The sequence below is a fragment of the Neomonachus schauinslandi genome, chromosome X (assembly GCF_002201575.2).
Source record: "Neomonachus schauinslandi chromosome X, ASM220157v2, whole genome shotgun sequence".
NCBI classification, from domain to species: domain Eukaryota; kingdom Metazoa; phylum Chordata; class Mammalia; order Carnivora; family Phocidae; genus Neomonachus; species Neomonachus schauinslandi.
In genome coordinates this window covers 53,719,351-53,738,146 of record NC_058419.1, presented here as the reverse complement: position 1 = coordinate 53,738,146, position 18,796 = coordinate 53,719,351, and the positions used below count along the sequence as shown (strand labels likewise).

The 18,796-nt window shown below is 36.3% G+C and overlaps 1 protein-coding gene across 1 annotated transcript in view; it reads left to right on the top strand.

The window, feature by feature from the left end:
• PCDH11X (protocadherin 11 X-linked) overlaps positions 1-18,796 on the top strand; it is a 569,875-nt gene that overhangs the window by 138,378 nt on the left and 412,701 nt on the right. The window contains 1 exon segment of the mRNA XM_021693221.1: positions 3,719-3,799. Within this exon segment, the coding sequence (XP_021548896.1) occupies positions 3,719-3,799 (81 nt within the window).

The window sequence follows — 18,796 nt, the reverse complement described above, 5'->3', positions numbered from 1 at the left end:
CTTAATATTTCTTGCAGGGCCGGCTTAGTGGTCACATATTCTTTCAACTTCTGCCGGTCATGGGAGCTCTGCATCTCTCCATCCATTCTAAATGAAAGCCTTGCCAGGTAAAGTATTCTTGGTTGCATGTTCTTCTCATTTAGTACCCTGAATATGTCTTGCCAGGAGTTTCTGGCTTGCCAGGTCTCTGTGGATAAGTCTGACGTTATTCTGATGTTCTTCCTTCTGTAAGGAATCTCTTCCCCCTAACTGCCCTTAAGATGGTTTCCTTGGTTCTAAGATTTGCAAGTTTTACTATTACATGCCGGGGTGTTGGCCTGTTTTCCTTGATCTTAGGAGGGGTCCTCTCTGCCTCTAGGACTCGAATGTTTGTTTCATTCCCCAGATTAGGGAAGTTCTCATCTACAATTTGCTCAAATACATCTTCTAGTCCTCTCTCTCTCTCCACTCCCTCTGGGATTCCAATTATTCTGACATTGGAATGCCTCATGGTGTCACTTATTTCTCTGATTCTATTTTCATGGATTCTGAGTTGTTTTTCCCTGGCCTCCTCTTTTCCCTTTTTATCTATTATATTGACCTACAGGTTGCTTATTCTCTCTTCAGTCTCAGTTACCCTAGCTTTTAGATTATCTAGATTGGATAGGATCTCATTGATAGCATTTTTAAATTCTGCCAATTCCCCTTTTATTTCTGCCCTTAGAGACACTATGTTGCCATTAATTGATTTCTCCATTCTAGCCATTGTCTTCACAATTGCTAGCCTGAATTCCATCTCCGACATCTTGGTTATATCTGCATCCATTTGTAAATCTGCAGCATAAGTCATAATCTCTGAGTCTTTTCTGTTTTGGGGGCTCCTCCTCCTAGTCATTCTGTTGATGGGTGGTTGAGGGAATTTATAGAGTCCAAATTATTGACCAGAACCCAAGCAAGATGCACCTGTTTTCTTGGGACCTTAGGGTTGCTGGCCTCTTGTTTTCCCAGCCTGTCTTCTGGGGGAAGGGCCTGCCGCGCTGTTACTCAGGCAACCCTGTTTGGGCGGAGTTGCCCTGCGCCCCTGTGGCGGGGAATGGGCTCAGTGGGAATCAGTCTTTGGGGCTTTTGTTCTCTGGCGCCTTTCTCTGGCGGCTTTCCGCGTCTCTTCCGCGAGTCAAAGCTGAAGAGACCCTTTCCAACCCTCTGCCTCAGAGAAGAGAGACTGCAGTCTGTTCTTCAGTGAGCTCTCCAGGCCACACTGTCTCCATTTCTGTCCGTGCTGCTATGAACTGCAGCGTCCTGGGTGTGCGCCCCTCCGCAGCGCCCCCAGTCCTGCCTCCAGGTCGGGGCACATCTCTGCCCTTTGTGCTTCTAAAACCGCCAGCCACTCCCAGTTCACATACGCGTGACTCCACCGCTGGGGGTTTCCACCCCAGGTGTTGCAGTTCACCTGTGCGACCCCGGCGAACCAGGTTTCCGACTTGGAGGCTGCAGTTCACGTGCATGCGACCGTCGCTCCGGGTTTCTGTCCGGGGGGCTGCTGTTCACGTGCATGCAACCCCGCCGGTCTGGTTTTCTACCCCGGGGGCTGCCCTAAAGTCCTTTCCCGATGCTACCGGTCTGCGAGTCTGTGCCCTGTCCGCAGCGGGTGAGGCTGTCACTCACCAGCGGTGTAGGATCCCCACAGCCAGGCACCCTCCCGCTGCCGTTTATCCTCTGATATCTGCCCACAGAATCACAGCTCTCCGCTTTGTACCTCAAAACCAACTGCCTGCGATATTCTGTTTGTAGAGATCCAGATCGTCTTACACCTCAGGCTGGTTTTGTGGGTGCTGAGAGTGGTCTGGTAGACATCCAGCTCAATTCCGGGGACCAGTTGAAATAGTGTCCCCTACTCCTCCCCCCTCCCCCTGTACTGTATTCTTTTTGTTACAACCATAGTGTCATTGCATAATAAACCTGATTTGTCATTTAATTTGATAAGAAAATAATTCTTGCTCAACTGGACCTTAAAAGTATTTGTTCCAAGTCTGATTGTCTCTTCTTTTCTTGATTTGACATAATGGTCATGCACAAGTAATGTAAATAAATAAATAAATAAATAAATAAACAAACAACATATCACATTAAGGTGATATGTTGGGGCACTTGAACCTGTGGGGAAGGAAAAATAATTTTCGCTCTACACTTGTAGGTTCTCAACTGAGACCTCTTGTAGTAACAGACAGATTAACAGGAGAAAAACAAAAGTTTAATAACATGTATGCTTCCTATATACATATAGGATACCCAGAAAAACGGAATAACTTTCTGAAGTGGCCCAAGACATTACCCTAAATCCATCTTCAGCTAAAGACAAAAGATGTTGGGGGGTGGGTGAAACAGTTAAGGAAGGTTACCAGGAAGAGCACAGTAAACAAGTAAAGAATCTGTTATGCAGGTTTAAGTTTGTTGCCTTCTCCAATGATGAGTTGCTAAAAATTTGGTCACCTTTCTCTTGCAGGTACAGAAAAGGAAACATCCTTTTTTCCCTTATAAATATAGTATTTCTTTTTTTTTTTAAGATTTTATTTATTTATTTGAGAGAGAGAATGAGAGACAGAGAGCATGAGAGGGAAGCGGGTCAGAGGGAGAAGCAGACCCCCCGCTGAGCAGGGAGCCCGATGTGGGACTCGATCCCGGGACTCCAGGATCATGACCTGAGCCGAAGGCAGTCGCTTAACCAACTGAGCCACCCAAGCGCCCCTAAATATAGTATTTCTTATGAAAGGGTAACTTCTACTCAGTTTTCAGAGCTTTTCTTATTTTTGTTTTTTCTTAAAAGTGATCAACCTAAGATAATCTTTATGCCAAAGAAACACATTTTGGAGTGACAAAATCTGCACTCCTTCAAAATACTGTCAAATAATAATTGTATCACTGTAATTTGTAGCACACCAAACAACAGTACAAAGTTCTGAGAGTGTGACATAAGATCTCAAATACAGTACTCAACTCTGCTATTATAGCATGAAAACTATCAACATTCATTGCGTTTTTTCAGCTTCTTGAAAAATCTTTCTTTTTCATAGATCAAAGGATAACTTTTTAGCAAATCCTTTATCCATATACTAAAACCAAATATACAGAAAATGTGTATAGCATATGTTCATTATTTTAAAAACAGAGAACATACTCTAAGTCCTGCAGAAAATTCAATGGATAAAATCATTATATTTTCAAGACTCTGATAATTATTCTGGGTTGGTAGGTTAGTATCTTTGTATTGGTTCAGAAATTTCTTTGCATTTATTAAATATATTTTTATGTTAGGCAGCAAATTTGTGATGTTCTGGCAAACAGGATAGGTTTTAATTTTAGACCATGGTGAATTCATAAATACAAGCTGTTGAACACATTGAGTTATAACAGCACTGGAGTGAAAAAATCTCTCCAGCTTAAATTTCATCCATTTAAATATTTTAAATTGTCCTCTACATTTCCATTCATATGTTTAATGGAATACTTAAAAGTTACAGTGAAATTTAAGCTCTATGAGATAATTTTTTTTCTCTCTCTATTCCTAGTGTCTAGAGTTTTGCCTGTCATATTACAACTCCTCAATGACTATGATACGTACAGAGATTTACACAGGCACTATTTTATTTACCCATATTTCATGCATGTGTGCAATGCGCTACATTTTTCACTTTTAACAAACTACTGAAAAAATACTTGTGTTTTATTTCTCCTTCTAAAGCCAATGACGGAGGTTGTACGATCTCACACCCCAATGAAAGAGTCAACAACTGTGGAGATCTGGATTCATCCCCAACCACAGGTATGAAAGGAAACACTTGATATTTTTCTATTCCTTTTATTTGATTTTTATGAATGTATAAGAAATATTCTTAAATTGTGTTTCTCAATGTGTGTTCCAGGAAGTTTCTTTAGATGGTTTTGTGCCAGACGCTAGTATAAAAATATGACAGTAAATACATGTTTCTTCCTAGTGTTGTTTGCTAATGATAGTTGAGTTAATTTATTTGTTGAATAAGGTACAAGCATTCCTCAAAATGTATCTTCTGAATGATTGCCTGTTCCACTGATTTTTAAGTCTACTTCTGAAATTTTGGATTGAAAAAAAATGACAACTGCTGTTTATAATATGATTTAATATAGGGAAATTTGTATGCTAATTAGGCAAATTTTAGTGAAACCTCACTAAAATCAGTTCGGGTGGAAACCAGTTTGATTTTTTAAATTAACTTATAAGGTACTTTAAAAAAAAGAAAAACATTTCTACTCATTTCAATCATAACAGCTCAAAATTTGACTAACAAATCCAATCCCAATTTTTTGCTAAGTAGAGACCCTTAAGAGGGCTTCAAAAATGGAGTGAGCAGACCAATATCTAAATATTTTTACACTATTTGTTATTTTGTGTCTAGTTAACTTACTATTTTTAATAAAGTGAAGGTTCTGAATCTGACCCTTTGGGTGCCAAATTAATAACCATAAATTGAACTCTACCCAGTTATTTTCATATGCATTTCATTTTTTGCAAAGCATATAAATTTAGAAAATGTAGAAAAATAATGCTTAAGTACAATGTTAAAAAACAAACAAACAAACAACTATAATTGTTGCAGGATCATTGAACATGACAGTCAGGAAAGAATTCTTGAGACCTTTTACAGTGCAACTTAGTACATTTATTCAAGTAGCACAGGGACAAGACCCATGGGCAGAAAGAGCTGAACTTTTGCTTTATGAAGCTAGTGGTTATATGCCTAGTGCTCGAGTGGGTGGGGACATGCAGGGAGTATTAGATCATAAATGTCTTCTTCAAATTTCTACTCATAAAACCACTTTTCCAAGATTTCTCTGGTGTTTATCATTCAGTACAATATTAACTATCAGTGAGACATACAGGCCATCATGAGACCCTTTAAGAATGTAGCACCCAGCACTTATTTGATCCTTATCAAAACTATGTAGGTTATAGGTCAGCCTTCTGGGCTAAAGGTGAACATTTTTATGCTTCTATCCCTCATCATAATGAAAAGAAAATAACATTTGTTTATTATTTATTATTTCATGTGTGTTTCTGAAATTTATGAAATTCATGTGTTTTGTAAAAATAACATTCTACAATATTTTACAAAGTTAATTTATGCTCTTGCGGAAGAGTTACAGAGTTAATATACTCACTATAGGGAAAAAATGATTAATCAAATAAAGGAACATTACAAGCTGGGAACTGTCCAAATTGTTACAAGTTTTAAATTACTCAAGTCTGACTTGGTGAAGTTTTGCCAAATTTCAAAAACTGATTTTCAAGCCTTGCATCTCTGATTCAGTCTCAAGAAAATTGATAAGCATATGGAATAAAAGTAAGATCATAAGTAATATGATCTATATTTGTACCCTCAATTAAGAATCTATTGCAGGCCTTTAAATTTTGAAGGCATTTGCTATATATAATTGTTCTGCATTTTTAGAAAGTGTTTTCAGGAAGTTAAAAGAATCTGTTGCAGTCTTCAGAAGAGCAGTTTTGAAGAAAAGTACACAACTTTAAAAAATGTACATTAAGTTCCAAAAATCTGAACAACCAGTGTGACATAGGGTATGACAGGGATAAATAGAAGTCAGATGGAATTAGACATTATTATGTAACACTCTTTATCTATGAATAAGAAGATGCTCTATCAACTATATATATATATTTATATTTATATATTTATATATTTTTTTTCAAGCAATTATTTTTTATTGTATTCTACTAAATGGAATGCAATGTAATTAATTGTGCTAATTTATGGCCAATTACTGATGCTTTCATCTGGAACTTAAAATCTTTTTAGAGACACATTCATTCCTTATATGGGGGTGGTTTTTGCTTGAGGCTGTTTTAGTTAAGTAAGTCTTTTAAGTATCTGACAACCTTGAGTGTCCTTACACTCTGAGACTTCAGTTAAAAATTAAAATATGTCATAGAGTGTTGGATTAAAATATATAGTATTACTATGCATTTGATACAGATAAGGACTTTTCAACATTTTTTTGATAAACATTGTGCTTGCCTTTGTAAAGTTTGAAGAAAATATTTGTATTATGAATAAGCTTTTATGGTTCCTTATGAAGTATCTCATTTGACAAGATATTTATTTGCAATATTTAAAAAGCAATAATCAAGGAAAGAATATCCAATAGTAAAAAGACAGTCTCTTCAACAAATGCTGCTGGGAAAACTGGACAGCAACATGCAGAAGAATGAAACTGGATCATTTTATTAAACCATACACAAAAATAAATTCAAAATGGATGAAAGACCTAAATGGGAGACAGAAAGTCATGAAAGTCCTAGAGGAGAACACAGGCAGTAACCTCTTTGACATCAGCCTTAGCAACTTTTTACTAGATACATGTCCTGAGGCAAGGGAACCCAAAGCAAAAATAAACTATTGGAACTTCATCAAGATAGAAAGCTTCTACACAGCAAAGAAAACAATCAACAAAACTAAAAAGCAATCTTCAGAATGGGAAAAGATATCTTTTTGGGGGAGATATGGGGAAGGTATGTGCTATGGTGAGTGCTGTGAATTGTGTAAGACTGTTGAATCACAGACCTGTACCTCTGAAACAAAAAATAGATGTTATATATGGATATAAGTAAGAATGAGAGATAGAATTCACGATAGCAGTCATAAAGTCAATAGATAGGCTTGAAAAAAGCATTAGTGACAACATAGAAACTCTAAGGGCAGAAATGAGATCTAATCAGGCCAAACGTAAAAATGCTATGAATGAAATGCAGTCTAAACTGGATACTTTAATAGCCAGAGGAAATGAGGCAGAAGAGAGAATAAGTGATCTAGAACATAAATTGATGAAAAGGGAGAAGTTGAGGAAACCAGAAATAGACAGCTAGTAGACCATGAAAAAATGATTGGAGAGGATAATGATGCCATGAAATGTTCCAATGTCAGAATTATTGGGACCCCCGAGGGGGCAGAGAGATAGAGAGGGCTAGAAGGTATATCTGAGCAAATCATAGCTAATAATTTCCCTAATCTGGGGAAGGAAACAAGCATTCGTGTCCAAGAAGCAGAGAGGACCCCTCCCAAAATCAATAAAAATAAATCAATACCTTGACATACAGTAGTGAATCTTGCAAATCTTACAGTCAAATAAACTATTCTGAGAGTAGCTAGGGAGAGGAGTTTCCTTATATATGGAGGGAGGAACATCAGGATAACATCAGACCTGTCCACAGAAACCTGGCAAGCCAGAAAGGGCTGGCATGATATATTCAGGGTAGTAAATGAGGAGAACATGAAGTCAAGAATACTTTACCTAGCAAGGCTGTCATTCAGAATGGATGGAGAGATAAAGAGCTTCCATGACAGACAGAAACTAAAAGAATATGTGACCACTAAGACAGCCCTGCAAGACATAAGGTGGATTCTGTAAGTGAAGAGAGACCCCAAGAGTAATATAAACCCGATAGTAACAGAGACAATCCACAGAAACAGGGACTTTACAGGCAATACAATAACACTAAATTCATATCTTCCAATAGTTACTCTAAATGTAAATGGGCTGAATGCTCCCATCAAAAGACACAGGGTTTCAGATTGAATTAAAAAGCAGGACCCATCCATATGCTGACTAAAAGAGAATCATTTTGAGCCAAAAGACACCTCCAGATTGAAAGTGAGGGGATAAAAAAATATTTACCATGCCAATGGACCTCAAAAATAAGGTAGGGTTGCAATCCTCATACCAGACAAATTAGATTTTAAACCAAAGACTGTAGTAAGAGATGTACAGGAACACTATATCATACTTAAAGGGTCTATCCAATAAGAAGATCAAACAACTGTAAATATTTATGCCCCAACATGGGAGCAGCCAATTACATAAACCAATTAAAAATCAAAATAAAGAAACATACTGGTAATAATACATTAATAGTAGGAGACCTCAACACTCCACTCACAGCAATGGACAGATCATTTAAGCAGAAGATCAATAAATAAACAAGAGCTTTGAAAGACACATTGGACCAGATGGACTTTGTAGATATATACAGAGCATTCTAACCTAAAACAGCAAATACTCATTCTTCTCAAGTGCACATGGAACTTTCTCCAGAATAGACCACATAACTGGGTCACAAATCAGATCTCAGCCGATACTAAAGATTAAGATTATTCCCCGCATATTTTCAGACCACAATGTTTTGAAACTGGAACTCAACCACAAGAAGAAATTTGGAAGGAACTCAAACACTTGGAAGTTAAAGAGCATTCTCCTAAAGAAACACTACATGGAAAACTAATGATGTACTGTACGTTGGCGAACAGAAAATAATAATAATAATAATAATAATAATAATAATAATAATAATAATAAAAGAATGAATGGGTCAACCAGGAAATTAAAGAAGTTAAAGAATTCACTGAAACCAATAAAAATGAAAACACATTCAAAACTTATGGGACACTGCAAAGACAGTCCTAAGAGGGAAGTACATAGCCATCCAGCCTCTCTCAAGAAATTAAAAAATGCCTAATGCACAAACTAACTTACACCGAAAAACCTGGGAAAAGAAGAGAAAGTGAAGCCTAAACCAAGAAGGAGAAGAGAAATAATAAAGATTAGAGCAGAAATCAATGAAATAGAAAGCAGAAGAACAGTAGACCAGATCAATGAAACTAGAAGCTGATTCTTTGAAAGAATTAATAAGATTGCTAAACTGCTGGCCAGACTTATCCAAAAGAAAAGGGAAAGGACCCGAATTAATAAAATCATGAATGAAAGGGGGAAGGTCATGACTAACACCAAGGAAATAGAGACAATTGTTAGAACTTATTACCAGCAGCTATATGCCAACAAATTAGGAAATCTGGAAGAAATGAATGCATTCCTGGAAACTTATAAACTACATAGACTGAAACCGGAAGAAATAGACAATCTGAGTAGACCAATAACTAGTAACGAAATTGAAGCAGTAATCAAAAACCTCCCAAAAAACAAGAGTCCAGAGCCAGATGGCTTCCCAGGGGAATTCTACCAAACATTTAAAGAAGAAAAAATACCTATTTTACTGAAGTTGTTTCAAAAAATAGAGATGGATGGAAAACTTCCAAACACATTCTATGAGGCCAGCATTACCCTCATCCCAAAACCAGGCAAAGACTCCATCAAAAAGGAGAATTACAGACCAATATCCCTGATGAACGTAGATGCCAAAATACTCAACAAGATCCTAGGGAACAGGATCCAACAGTACATTAAAAGGATTAACCACCATGACCAGGTGGGATTTATTCCTGGGATTCAAGTGTCCTTTCAATATTTGCAAATCAATCAACGTGATAGAGCACATTAAAAAAAGGAGACAAGAATCATATGATCCTCTCAATTGATGCAGAGAAAGCATTTGACAAAATACAGCATCCTTTCTTGATTAAAACTCTTCAAAGTATAGAGATAGACGGAACATGGGAACATACCTCGATATCATAAAGGCCTTCTATGAAAAGCCTGCCCACAGCAAATAGCATTCTCAATGGGGAAAAACTGAGACCTTTTCCCTTAAGATCAGGAACACAACAGGGATTCCCACTCTTACCACTATTGTTCAACATAGTAGTAGAAATCCTAGCTTCAGCAATCAGAAAACAAAAAGAAATAAAGGCATTCAAATTGGCAAAGAAGTCAAACTCCCTCTCTTCACAGATGACATGATACTTTATGTGGAAAACCCAAAAGACTTCACCCCCAAATTACTAGAACTCATACAGCAATTCAGCAACGTGGCAGGATACAAGACCAATGCACAGAAATCAGTTGCATCTCTATACACTAACAATGTGACTGAAGAAGGAGAGATTAAGGAATAGAATCCATTTACAATAGCACCAAAAACCGTAAGATACCTAGGAATAAACCTAACCAAAGAGATAAAGGACCTATACTCTAGAAATGACAGAACACTTATGAAAGAAATTGAAGAAGACACAAACAGATGGAAAAACATTCCATGCTCATGGATTGGAAGAATAAACACTGTGAAAATGTCTATGCTGCCCAGAGCAATATACACTTTCAATGCAATGCCTACCAAAATACAATTGACATTTTTCACAGAGCTGGAACAAACAATCCTAAAATTTGTATGGAACCAGAAAAGACCCCAAATTGCTGGGGGATTGTTGAAAAAGAAAACCAAAGCTGGTGGCATCACAATGCCTGACTTCAAGCTATATAACAAAGCTGTGATCATTAAGACAACTTGGTATTGGCACAAAAAAATGACACACAGATCAGTGGAACCCAGAAATGGACCCTCAACTCTATGGTCAACTAATCTGTGGCAAATCAGGAAAGAATATCCAATGGAAAAAAGACAGTCCCTTCAGGAAATGGTGCTGGGAATATTGGACAGCCACATGCAAAAGAATGAACCTGGACCATTCTCTTACACTATACACAAAGCTAAAGTCAAAATGGATGAAAGACCTCAATGTGAGACAGTAATCCATCAAAATCCTAGAGGAGAACATAGGCAGTAACCTCTTTACCTTCAGCTACAGCAACTTCTTTCAAGACACGTCTCTAAAGGCAAGGGAAACAAAAGCAAAAATGAACTTTTGGGACTTCATCAAAATAATAAGTTTCTGCACAATAAAGGAAAATTTCAACCAAACTAAGAAGCAACCCACAGAATGGGAGAAGATATTTGCAAATAAAGGGCTGGTATCCAAGGTGTATAAATTACTTCTCAAGCTCAATACCAAAAAAACAAATAATCCAGTCAAGAAATGGGCAGAAGAGATGAACAGACACTTCTCCAAAGAAGACATACAAATGGCTAAAAGACACATGAAAAAATGTTCAACATCACTAGCCATCAGGGAAATACAAATCAAAACTACAATGAGATACCACCTTATACCAGTTAGAATGGCACAGATTAACAAGGCAGGAAACAACAAGTGTTGGCGAGGATGTGGAGAAAGGGGAACCCTCTTACACTGTTGGTGGAAATGCAAGCTGGTACAGCCACTCTAGAAAACAGTATGGAGGTTCCTCAAGACGTTAAAAATAGTGCTACCCTACAACCCAGCAATTGCGCTACTAGGTATTTACCCCAAAGATACAGATATAGTGAAAAGAAGGGACACATGCACCCCAATGTTCATAACATCAGTGCCACAATAGCTAAACTGTGGAAGGAGCTGAAATGTCCTTCAATAGATGAATGGATAAAGAAGATATGGTTCATATATTCAATAGAATATTACTCAGCCACCAGAAAAGATGAATACCTACCATTTGCATCACCATGGATGGAACTGGAGGGGATTATGCTAAGTGAAATAAGTCAAGCAGAGGAAGACAAACATCATATGGTTTCACTCACATGTGAAATATAAAGAACAGCACAGAGGACCATATGGGAAGGGAGAAAAAAACTGAATGGGAAGAAATCACAGGAGACAAACCATGAAAGACTCAGGACTCCAGGAACCAAAGTGAGGGTTACAGAAGGGAGGGGTATGGAGGAATGGGGTAACCGGTGTAGGTATTAAGGAGGGCAAGTGTTGTGATGAACACCGGATGTTATATGCAACTAATGAATCATCAAACACTACATCACAAACTAATGTTGCACTATATGTTGGCTAATTGAACATCATCATCATCATTATAATAATAATATTATGGGCAGAATATATGAATAGACATCATTCCAAAGAAGACATAGAGATGTCTAACAGTCACATGAAAAGATGCTCAACATCAGTCATCAATAGGAAAATACAAATCAAAAGTATGAGATACCACCTCACATCTGTCAGAATGACTGAAATTAACAACACAGGAAACAACAAAATTTGACAAGGATGCTGTAGTCTAATTGTAGAAAGAGCCAAAATGCCCATCTACTGATGAATAGGTAAAGAAATGGTATATAATGAATCATGGATCACTACATCAAAAACTAATGATGTATTAACTAACATAATAAAATAAAATAAAATAAAATTTAAAAAAAGAAGTGGTATATAAATATATAGGAATATTACTCAGCCATCAAGAAGAATGAAATCTTGACATTTGCAATGACATGATTAGATGTAGAGACTATTATGCTAAGCAAAATAAATCAGTCAAAGACAAATACCATATGATTTCACTCATATGTGGAATTTAAAAGTCAAAACAAATGAACATAGGTGTAAAAAGAAAGACAGAGACCAACCATAAAACAGACTCTTAACTCTAGAGAACAAACTGAGATTGCTGGATTGGAGGTGGGCAGGGGCCTGAGTTAAATGGGTGATGGGTATTAAGGAGGACACTTGTAATAAAGACTGGATGTTGTCTATAAGTCATGAATCCCTAAATTCTACACCTGAAACTAAATAAATGAATGAATGAATGAATGAATGAATAAATAAATAAATAAATAAATAAATAACAATCAGAAAATACAAACTACTAAAAGTAGAGTGCAACTTGAAAATTAAGTTGTTTTTTCCTCCTTTGAAATTTTTAAGCCCCTTTATAAAGCCCCCCTCAACTATTCAGATGCCAATTAATTAAAATTCATTATACAGACAGACTCTGACCATTTATTTTTTTAATTATGGGTGAATGGTATAATGCTTTCTCATAAATCAGATTCATTTTTAGCTATTAAACCAACTATTCAACTAATTAAAGAAAGTTTTAGACCATGAACTTATAAGTCACCTTATTCTTTGAATAAAGAAATTAAAATCAATGTATCTATTTCCTTATAAGAAATATCCTTATAAGTTCTTTTTCTTTAGCATTTTGTTAGAATTTTTAGAATATATTTCTGTACACAACTGAGGTACATACCTTGAAGCTCCAAGTTAGACTTAAAAATTGAGAAAATTTTAAAATAACATTGGAAAATAAATGAAATCTTTTATTTATTTTTTTTCAATGTGCTGGGCCAATGGGATCATAAACATTCACTCTAGCTGAAAGGAAAGAAAAATTCTTTTCTATCCTTAAGTTCTTCCAGCTGCACTAAGAATTAAATTTACATAAGACAGATTAACAGTAGAAAAAAAAGTTTTATTACATGCATACTGAGGTTCAATTATGAAATTGAGATCTAAAGAAATGACCAAGGCATGCAGTTATTATACTTTCTATACAAAAAGACAATAAATCTTAGTGGACTTAATAGGACAAAGAGAACTTAACTTTGGGAGCTTCAATTAGTAAGGAATTCTAAACAAAATTTGGGCTGCAGTAATAAATTAGTAAAAAGTAACAAAGGTTGTTTATAGAGCATTCTGAGCTCTAAATTTCTCATCTCTAGTAATAAGGATGTCTCTTTACCTCTTAGTACAGGAAGTATACCTTTCACAGGGGAGATTTATTTCCTACTTTCAGGGGAACAGAAGAGGTTCTGAGTGTCCTTCCTGCATTGGCTGTATCTTAATTAACTTTTAGTTATAAAGTAATCAATATGCCAAAGTGGCACATTTTGAGGCAGTTTGCCCTTGGTCCCTACATAGCTGTCATCTTAGCATCTGTGTGGTACTTATGGGAAATAGAAAGCTACTCAAAAATAGTAATTGACCAGCTCTGCACATGCTGTATACATATGTCAGTTGATGTGGAATTCTTTTTTTTTAATAATGAAGCATTTTATAATGATCTTTTCCCCTTGCCTAGTAAATTCTCTTGTCCACCTTCTCTGCCTTTGGTTCTTAGTAATTATTCTGCTCAGTGAACTAGTAAGTCTAAAACTAAATAATATTTTGTCAAAAAATTGAAACAAAATAAAACTAGTATATTTTAAGGGTCTTTTCATGGTTTTCTATGATTTTCAATAGCCAACTACCTTGCTTGTGAAAAAATTATTCTACTTAGATGACAGTCTGATTATGAATATAAACATTAATTTTGCTCTGATTGTACTTCACTAAATACAGCTATATTGTGATCACTGATGTGGAAATGTTGACGAAGAAAAAACGGAGATGTTATGGTGCAAAAAGGTGTTTTTATTATAGCACAGGAATAGGACCCATGGGCAGAAAGAGTTGCCCTGGGATTGTGAGGAGCAACTGATATACTTTGGAGTTGGGGGAGGGGTAAAGACAAAGGAAGTCTCCAAAAGGACTTTCATGTGCTAAAGAAGACTCACAGGATCCTGGAGGCCTAGCTATTGTCAAGCTAAGATTGTTTTTCCCTCTAGCAAGGCATTAACATTAATAATGGGGGGCGCCTGGGTGGCTCAGATGGTTAAGCGTCTGCCTTTGGCTCAGGTCATGATCCCAGGGTCCTGGGATCGAGTCCCGCATCGGGCTCCCTGCTAGGCGGGGAGCCTGCTTCTCCCTCTGCCTCTGCCTCTCTCTCTCTCTCTGACTCTCATGAATAAATAAATAAAACATTTTTTAAAAAAAACATTAATATTGGGAGTTCTGGGGCACCTGGATGGCTCAGTCAGTTAAATGTTTGACTCTTGATTTCCACTTAGGTCATGATCTCAGGTTTGTGAGATCAAGCCATGTACTGGGCTCCACACTGGATGTGGAGCCTGCTTAATATTTTCTCTCCCCCCTCCCTTTGCCCCCACCTCCCCCACATTTCTCTCTCTTTAAAATATATATGGAATTCATAGAGTAATGTCATACTCTGCCTGTCTCAAGTATTTGTCAATGGGCTGCCAGATATAAGGAAATATAATTTTATCTACATTTCTTTCTCCCTTTGTTCCCCACATCAATCATGACTTATGTTCATTGAGAAATAAGTAGCTCAGGGCAATAGTACTAAGCAACTGCTGTAGAATAAATAAAAGTGGAGATGGGATCCTATTGCTTGACACTAGTTCCCCAAATCTTAAGGCCCACAGCTAGTGACTCATGTCTCCCACAAAGAACATAAGTGACCTCTGGCCCAGAAAGTAAATAACATAGAATAGACACAATGAGGTGATACAAAAGAAATGATAAAAATAGAATAAATTTTTACTTTGAAAAGATGATGGAAGTCATATGTAGCAATGGAATTTATATTTTTATTGAACAAAACTTATATAAACTTACTCTGTACCAAGTAGTCTCCTAAACAATTAAAATATTAACTCATTGAATTCTCATTACAAACTTATCACTATTATTATACCTATTATTATTATTAACTCTATTTTACAGATGAAGATGTTGGGGCACAGAGAGATGCTAGCAAATACCAAAGATAGGATGCAAACTTTCTGGGTCTGGCTCCAAAGCTATTCTTCTCAACTATATGATATGAGCAGCAAGAATGAATAACAAAAGTAGAAGGTAGTCCCTGGGACAAGAGATGTTTTTAAAGGAGTCTTTTTCTGGTGTTGAGCTAACATAATTTTCTATTCAGCTAGAACGCCTGCAACATATTTGCATAAGATAAAGTAAGATGACTCCTTTATGATGATGGAGTGAAAATAAAAGAACAATAAGACATATGGACCATAAAGAATACAAGGTATTAAAGTAATCATAAAAATACAATTTTTAGAAATATTAAATCTACTATGATAAGCCTTAATGAAAATCTTTCTGCAGAATGAGAAAGGCTAATTAACAGTGATAGGATGCTAAAATTGCCAGAGTTTTAAAGAATTACCCTGTAGTCTTAGAATAGTGCCTAACAGGAAAAATAGGTTGCAGTAATTTATTTGATGAAGGAATTGCTACACTAAGCTTGTATCTTACCACAGCATGGTTAAGAAATCCACGAAGATTTGGCTAATCAGTATTCATAAAGTAAAATCAGCTCTTATAATTCTTTTATATTCTAAACAGCTTACAATTACTGACAGGGTAAGTCACACACAAGTTTGGGATTTTGTTTTGTTTTGTTCTTGAAGTAAAACAAACCCAGAGGAAAGTTTAGATACTTAGATTAAGGGTCAATACTAGTATCTTTTCTTCCCTTACAAGAAAAAAATATAAGTAATTTAAGAAAACTATCTTCCTAGACTGTATAATTGAAACATCAAATGTTACAATACACTTAGGCAGCTTTCTGTATTGATTTCAATATGTGTCTCCTCAGTAGGGCCACTTGCAATGTTTCTTCGTTAACAGCAAAAGTATAAAAAAAAAAAAAACCTCACTGAAGTCATGAAACCACATAATAGTTTCCAAGGTGCACATACCATTACCTTCCTTTAGTTTCCAGCTTAAGTTTCATATCAGATACTTTTGATAATGTTTGTAAGATACACATGTATTAATTTTTTTGAACTATGCATTTCATAATTCATGTTTTTCTCAAAGGACAAAGCTTTTATCTTCTACCTGGAAATTCAGGATGTGTTTTGTTGTTGTTGTTGTTGTTGTTGTTATGATTAATCTATGTTGAAGGGAAAAGTGTATGTTGTATGGGAATGTAAACAAACTATTATTATGGAAGGATCTGAGGTCAGAATTTTTCCAAAGCTTAGTCTGGAAACTTTTGAGGGTTTCATCTTCAAGGGTTATGTTGTGGAAGGCCTTAAAATGTTAAGTTTAGATGTAACTTTTATACAATAAGAAGTGTTAGGCAGGAAGACCTTCCTCTGCCTTATGGTCCTTTAGCTGGACATAGAATCAAATTGACATGAGACAGATTAACAGGAGAAAATAAAATGTAACAGGCATATGTAAGCATCATGCTATGTGTTCTACCATAATTATTTCCTTTTCCCCAGTCCTTATAGCAGTTTTGTTGAGGTCTAGCTATTAATATCCCCTTTTTCTTCATTGAAGAAACAGGCTCAGAAAGGTTAAATATTGTGTCTAATGTTACACAGCTTGCAAATATTAGTTGGGGGTACCCAAACTTAAACATTCGATTCTAAAGTCCATGATCTTTCTCCAACTGTACACTGCCTCCCATTCTTACTATATTAATAACGAATGTCTCTTTAGCGTACATTCATCCCAAGTATGACCTGACATTCCACTGAGTCCCATGGCATGTTAGTGAATCTCAGCAGCATGGCAGTTTGTGCCATGTTCACATATAAAAGGTTTGTGAACATCCACAGCAAATGAATATACATTGGAACAGATGGGGACAATTCTTCTGGAGCTCTTGGACTACAAAATATTGGCAACCAATTTTGAAAATAAGTTGCTAACTATGATGTTAATATCTAGGGGTTATTAGACTTTAAAGTAAAAAGTAAATATAGACTCTAAATAGTATTTGGTACAATAGCAATTCACATAAAATATAGATTCTCAGTTTTCAAAATATAAGGAAGAAATCAGGGCTGAATATGTTTTTATTATATAAATTATTTTTAAAGATTTTATTTATTTATTAGAGAGAGAGAGAGAGTGAGCATGAGCAGGGGTAAAGGCAGAGGGAGAAGAAGATTCCACACTCCCCCCCCAAAACACGGAGCCTGACACGGGGCTTGATCTCAGGACTCTGAGATCATTACTTGAGCTGAAGGCAGATACTTAACTGACTGAGCCACCCAGGTGCCCCTAAATTATTTCTTTACATAGAGTTTGGATTGTGACTCATCAACTTACACACGAGTCCTGTAGCAATGTCTTGCACCCAAGCAAAGCAAATTATTTGTAATCACAGATGAAACATTTTTGATGACCATGAAATCAAAGTGCTAGAAGCCTGTCCCTTGATTTATCATGTGGGATCACAAGTAAAGCATGTTGGAAATTAAATGTAAGCTGCATGAGAGAGGTATAAACTTCAGGATTAGGTGGGGCCAGAGCTTGGGGGACCATTCAAGGTGAAAATAAAATCCTCAAAGAAGAGTTTCTAGAGCAGAGCAAGTTAGAATGCCCAAGGGGGGGGATTTTAAATTTGAACTAATTCTTAACAGCCAAAAGTCCCAAACTGGTGGAAGAGGTTCTGTAGAAAATATATTTAAGCAGTGCTGATATTCATGGTCAGGCAGCTATATTATTGGGTTATCTTTTTACTGAGATTCCAGTCAATGACTATCTCATTAACTATATGTGAAGCTTGGGGCCAATGACAAAGTATTTTCAGTCTTTTCCATATCTGTAACATGGGGATATTTATGTCATTCTCATAGAATTTTTCTGAGGGTTGACACAATGATTCTAAGGCAAGAACAAAGTAAATGTTCAGTAAGTGCATATCCAATTACTTTTTCCCCCTCCAATCCCATCTAAAAGTTAAAAGATAAAACAAAAAAGAGGGAAAAATTCCAGGCAAATGAGCTGGGCAAGTGAAATTGGTATTAGGGAACATGGATATTCAGGTGTCCATGACCCATCTTAGCACATTAAATTCTGCACTTAGTGAGATGCCTGGGCATCTTAAAGTACTCCCAGATATGGTACAGATCAGTTCAGGTGAAAAGTAAAGTTGGCTTTCACCTCCTGTAGTTAATTGGGCTAACAATCTTTAGAAGTATCTATGAAGGAAAACTAGATAAATGCCACAGACATCACATGTCCTTGCCTCTTGATTTTGGTATGAGATATCCCAAAGGAAAAAAAAAAAAAATCCAGTTGATTCAAGTTTATGTGTCAGTTTCTCAGAACAGCATGACATTATATGCTAAAAATACTTCATTTTGGCTACTTTAAAACTATTATAGGCAAAGGAAAGTAAAGAAATTCTCTTGGAGGAAATACTGCTGAGTTTGTTCCTATCCATAGTAGAAAATAGATAGTCTCTAGTTTCTTTGATACATCTGCTGATGTAATCTAGAGGTAAGTTTAAAACTAGTAAAAATAGGGGTACCTGGAGGGCTCAGTTGGTTAAGCATCTGCCTTTGGCTCAGGTCATGATT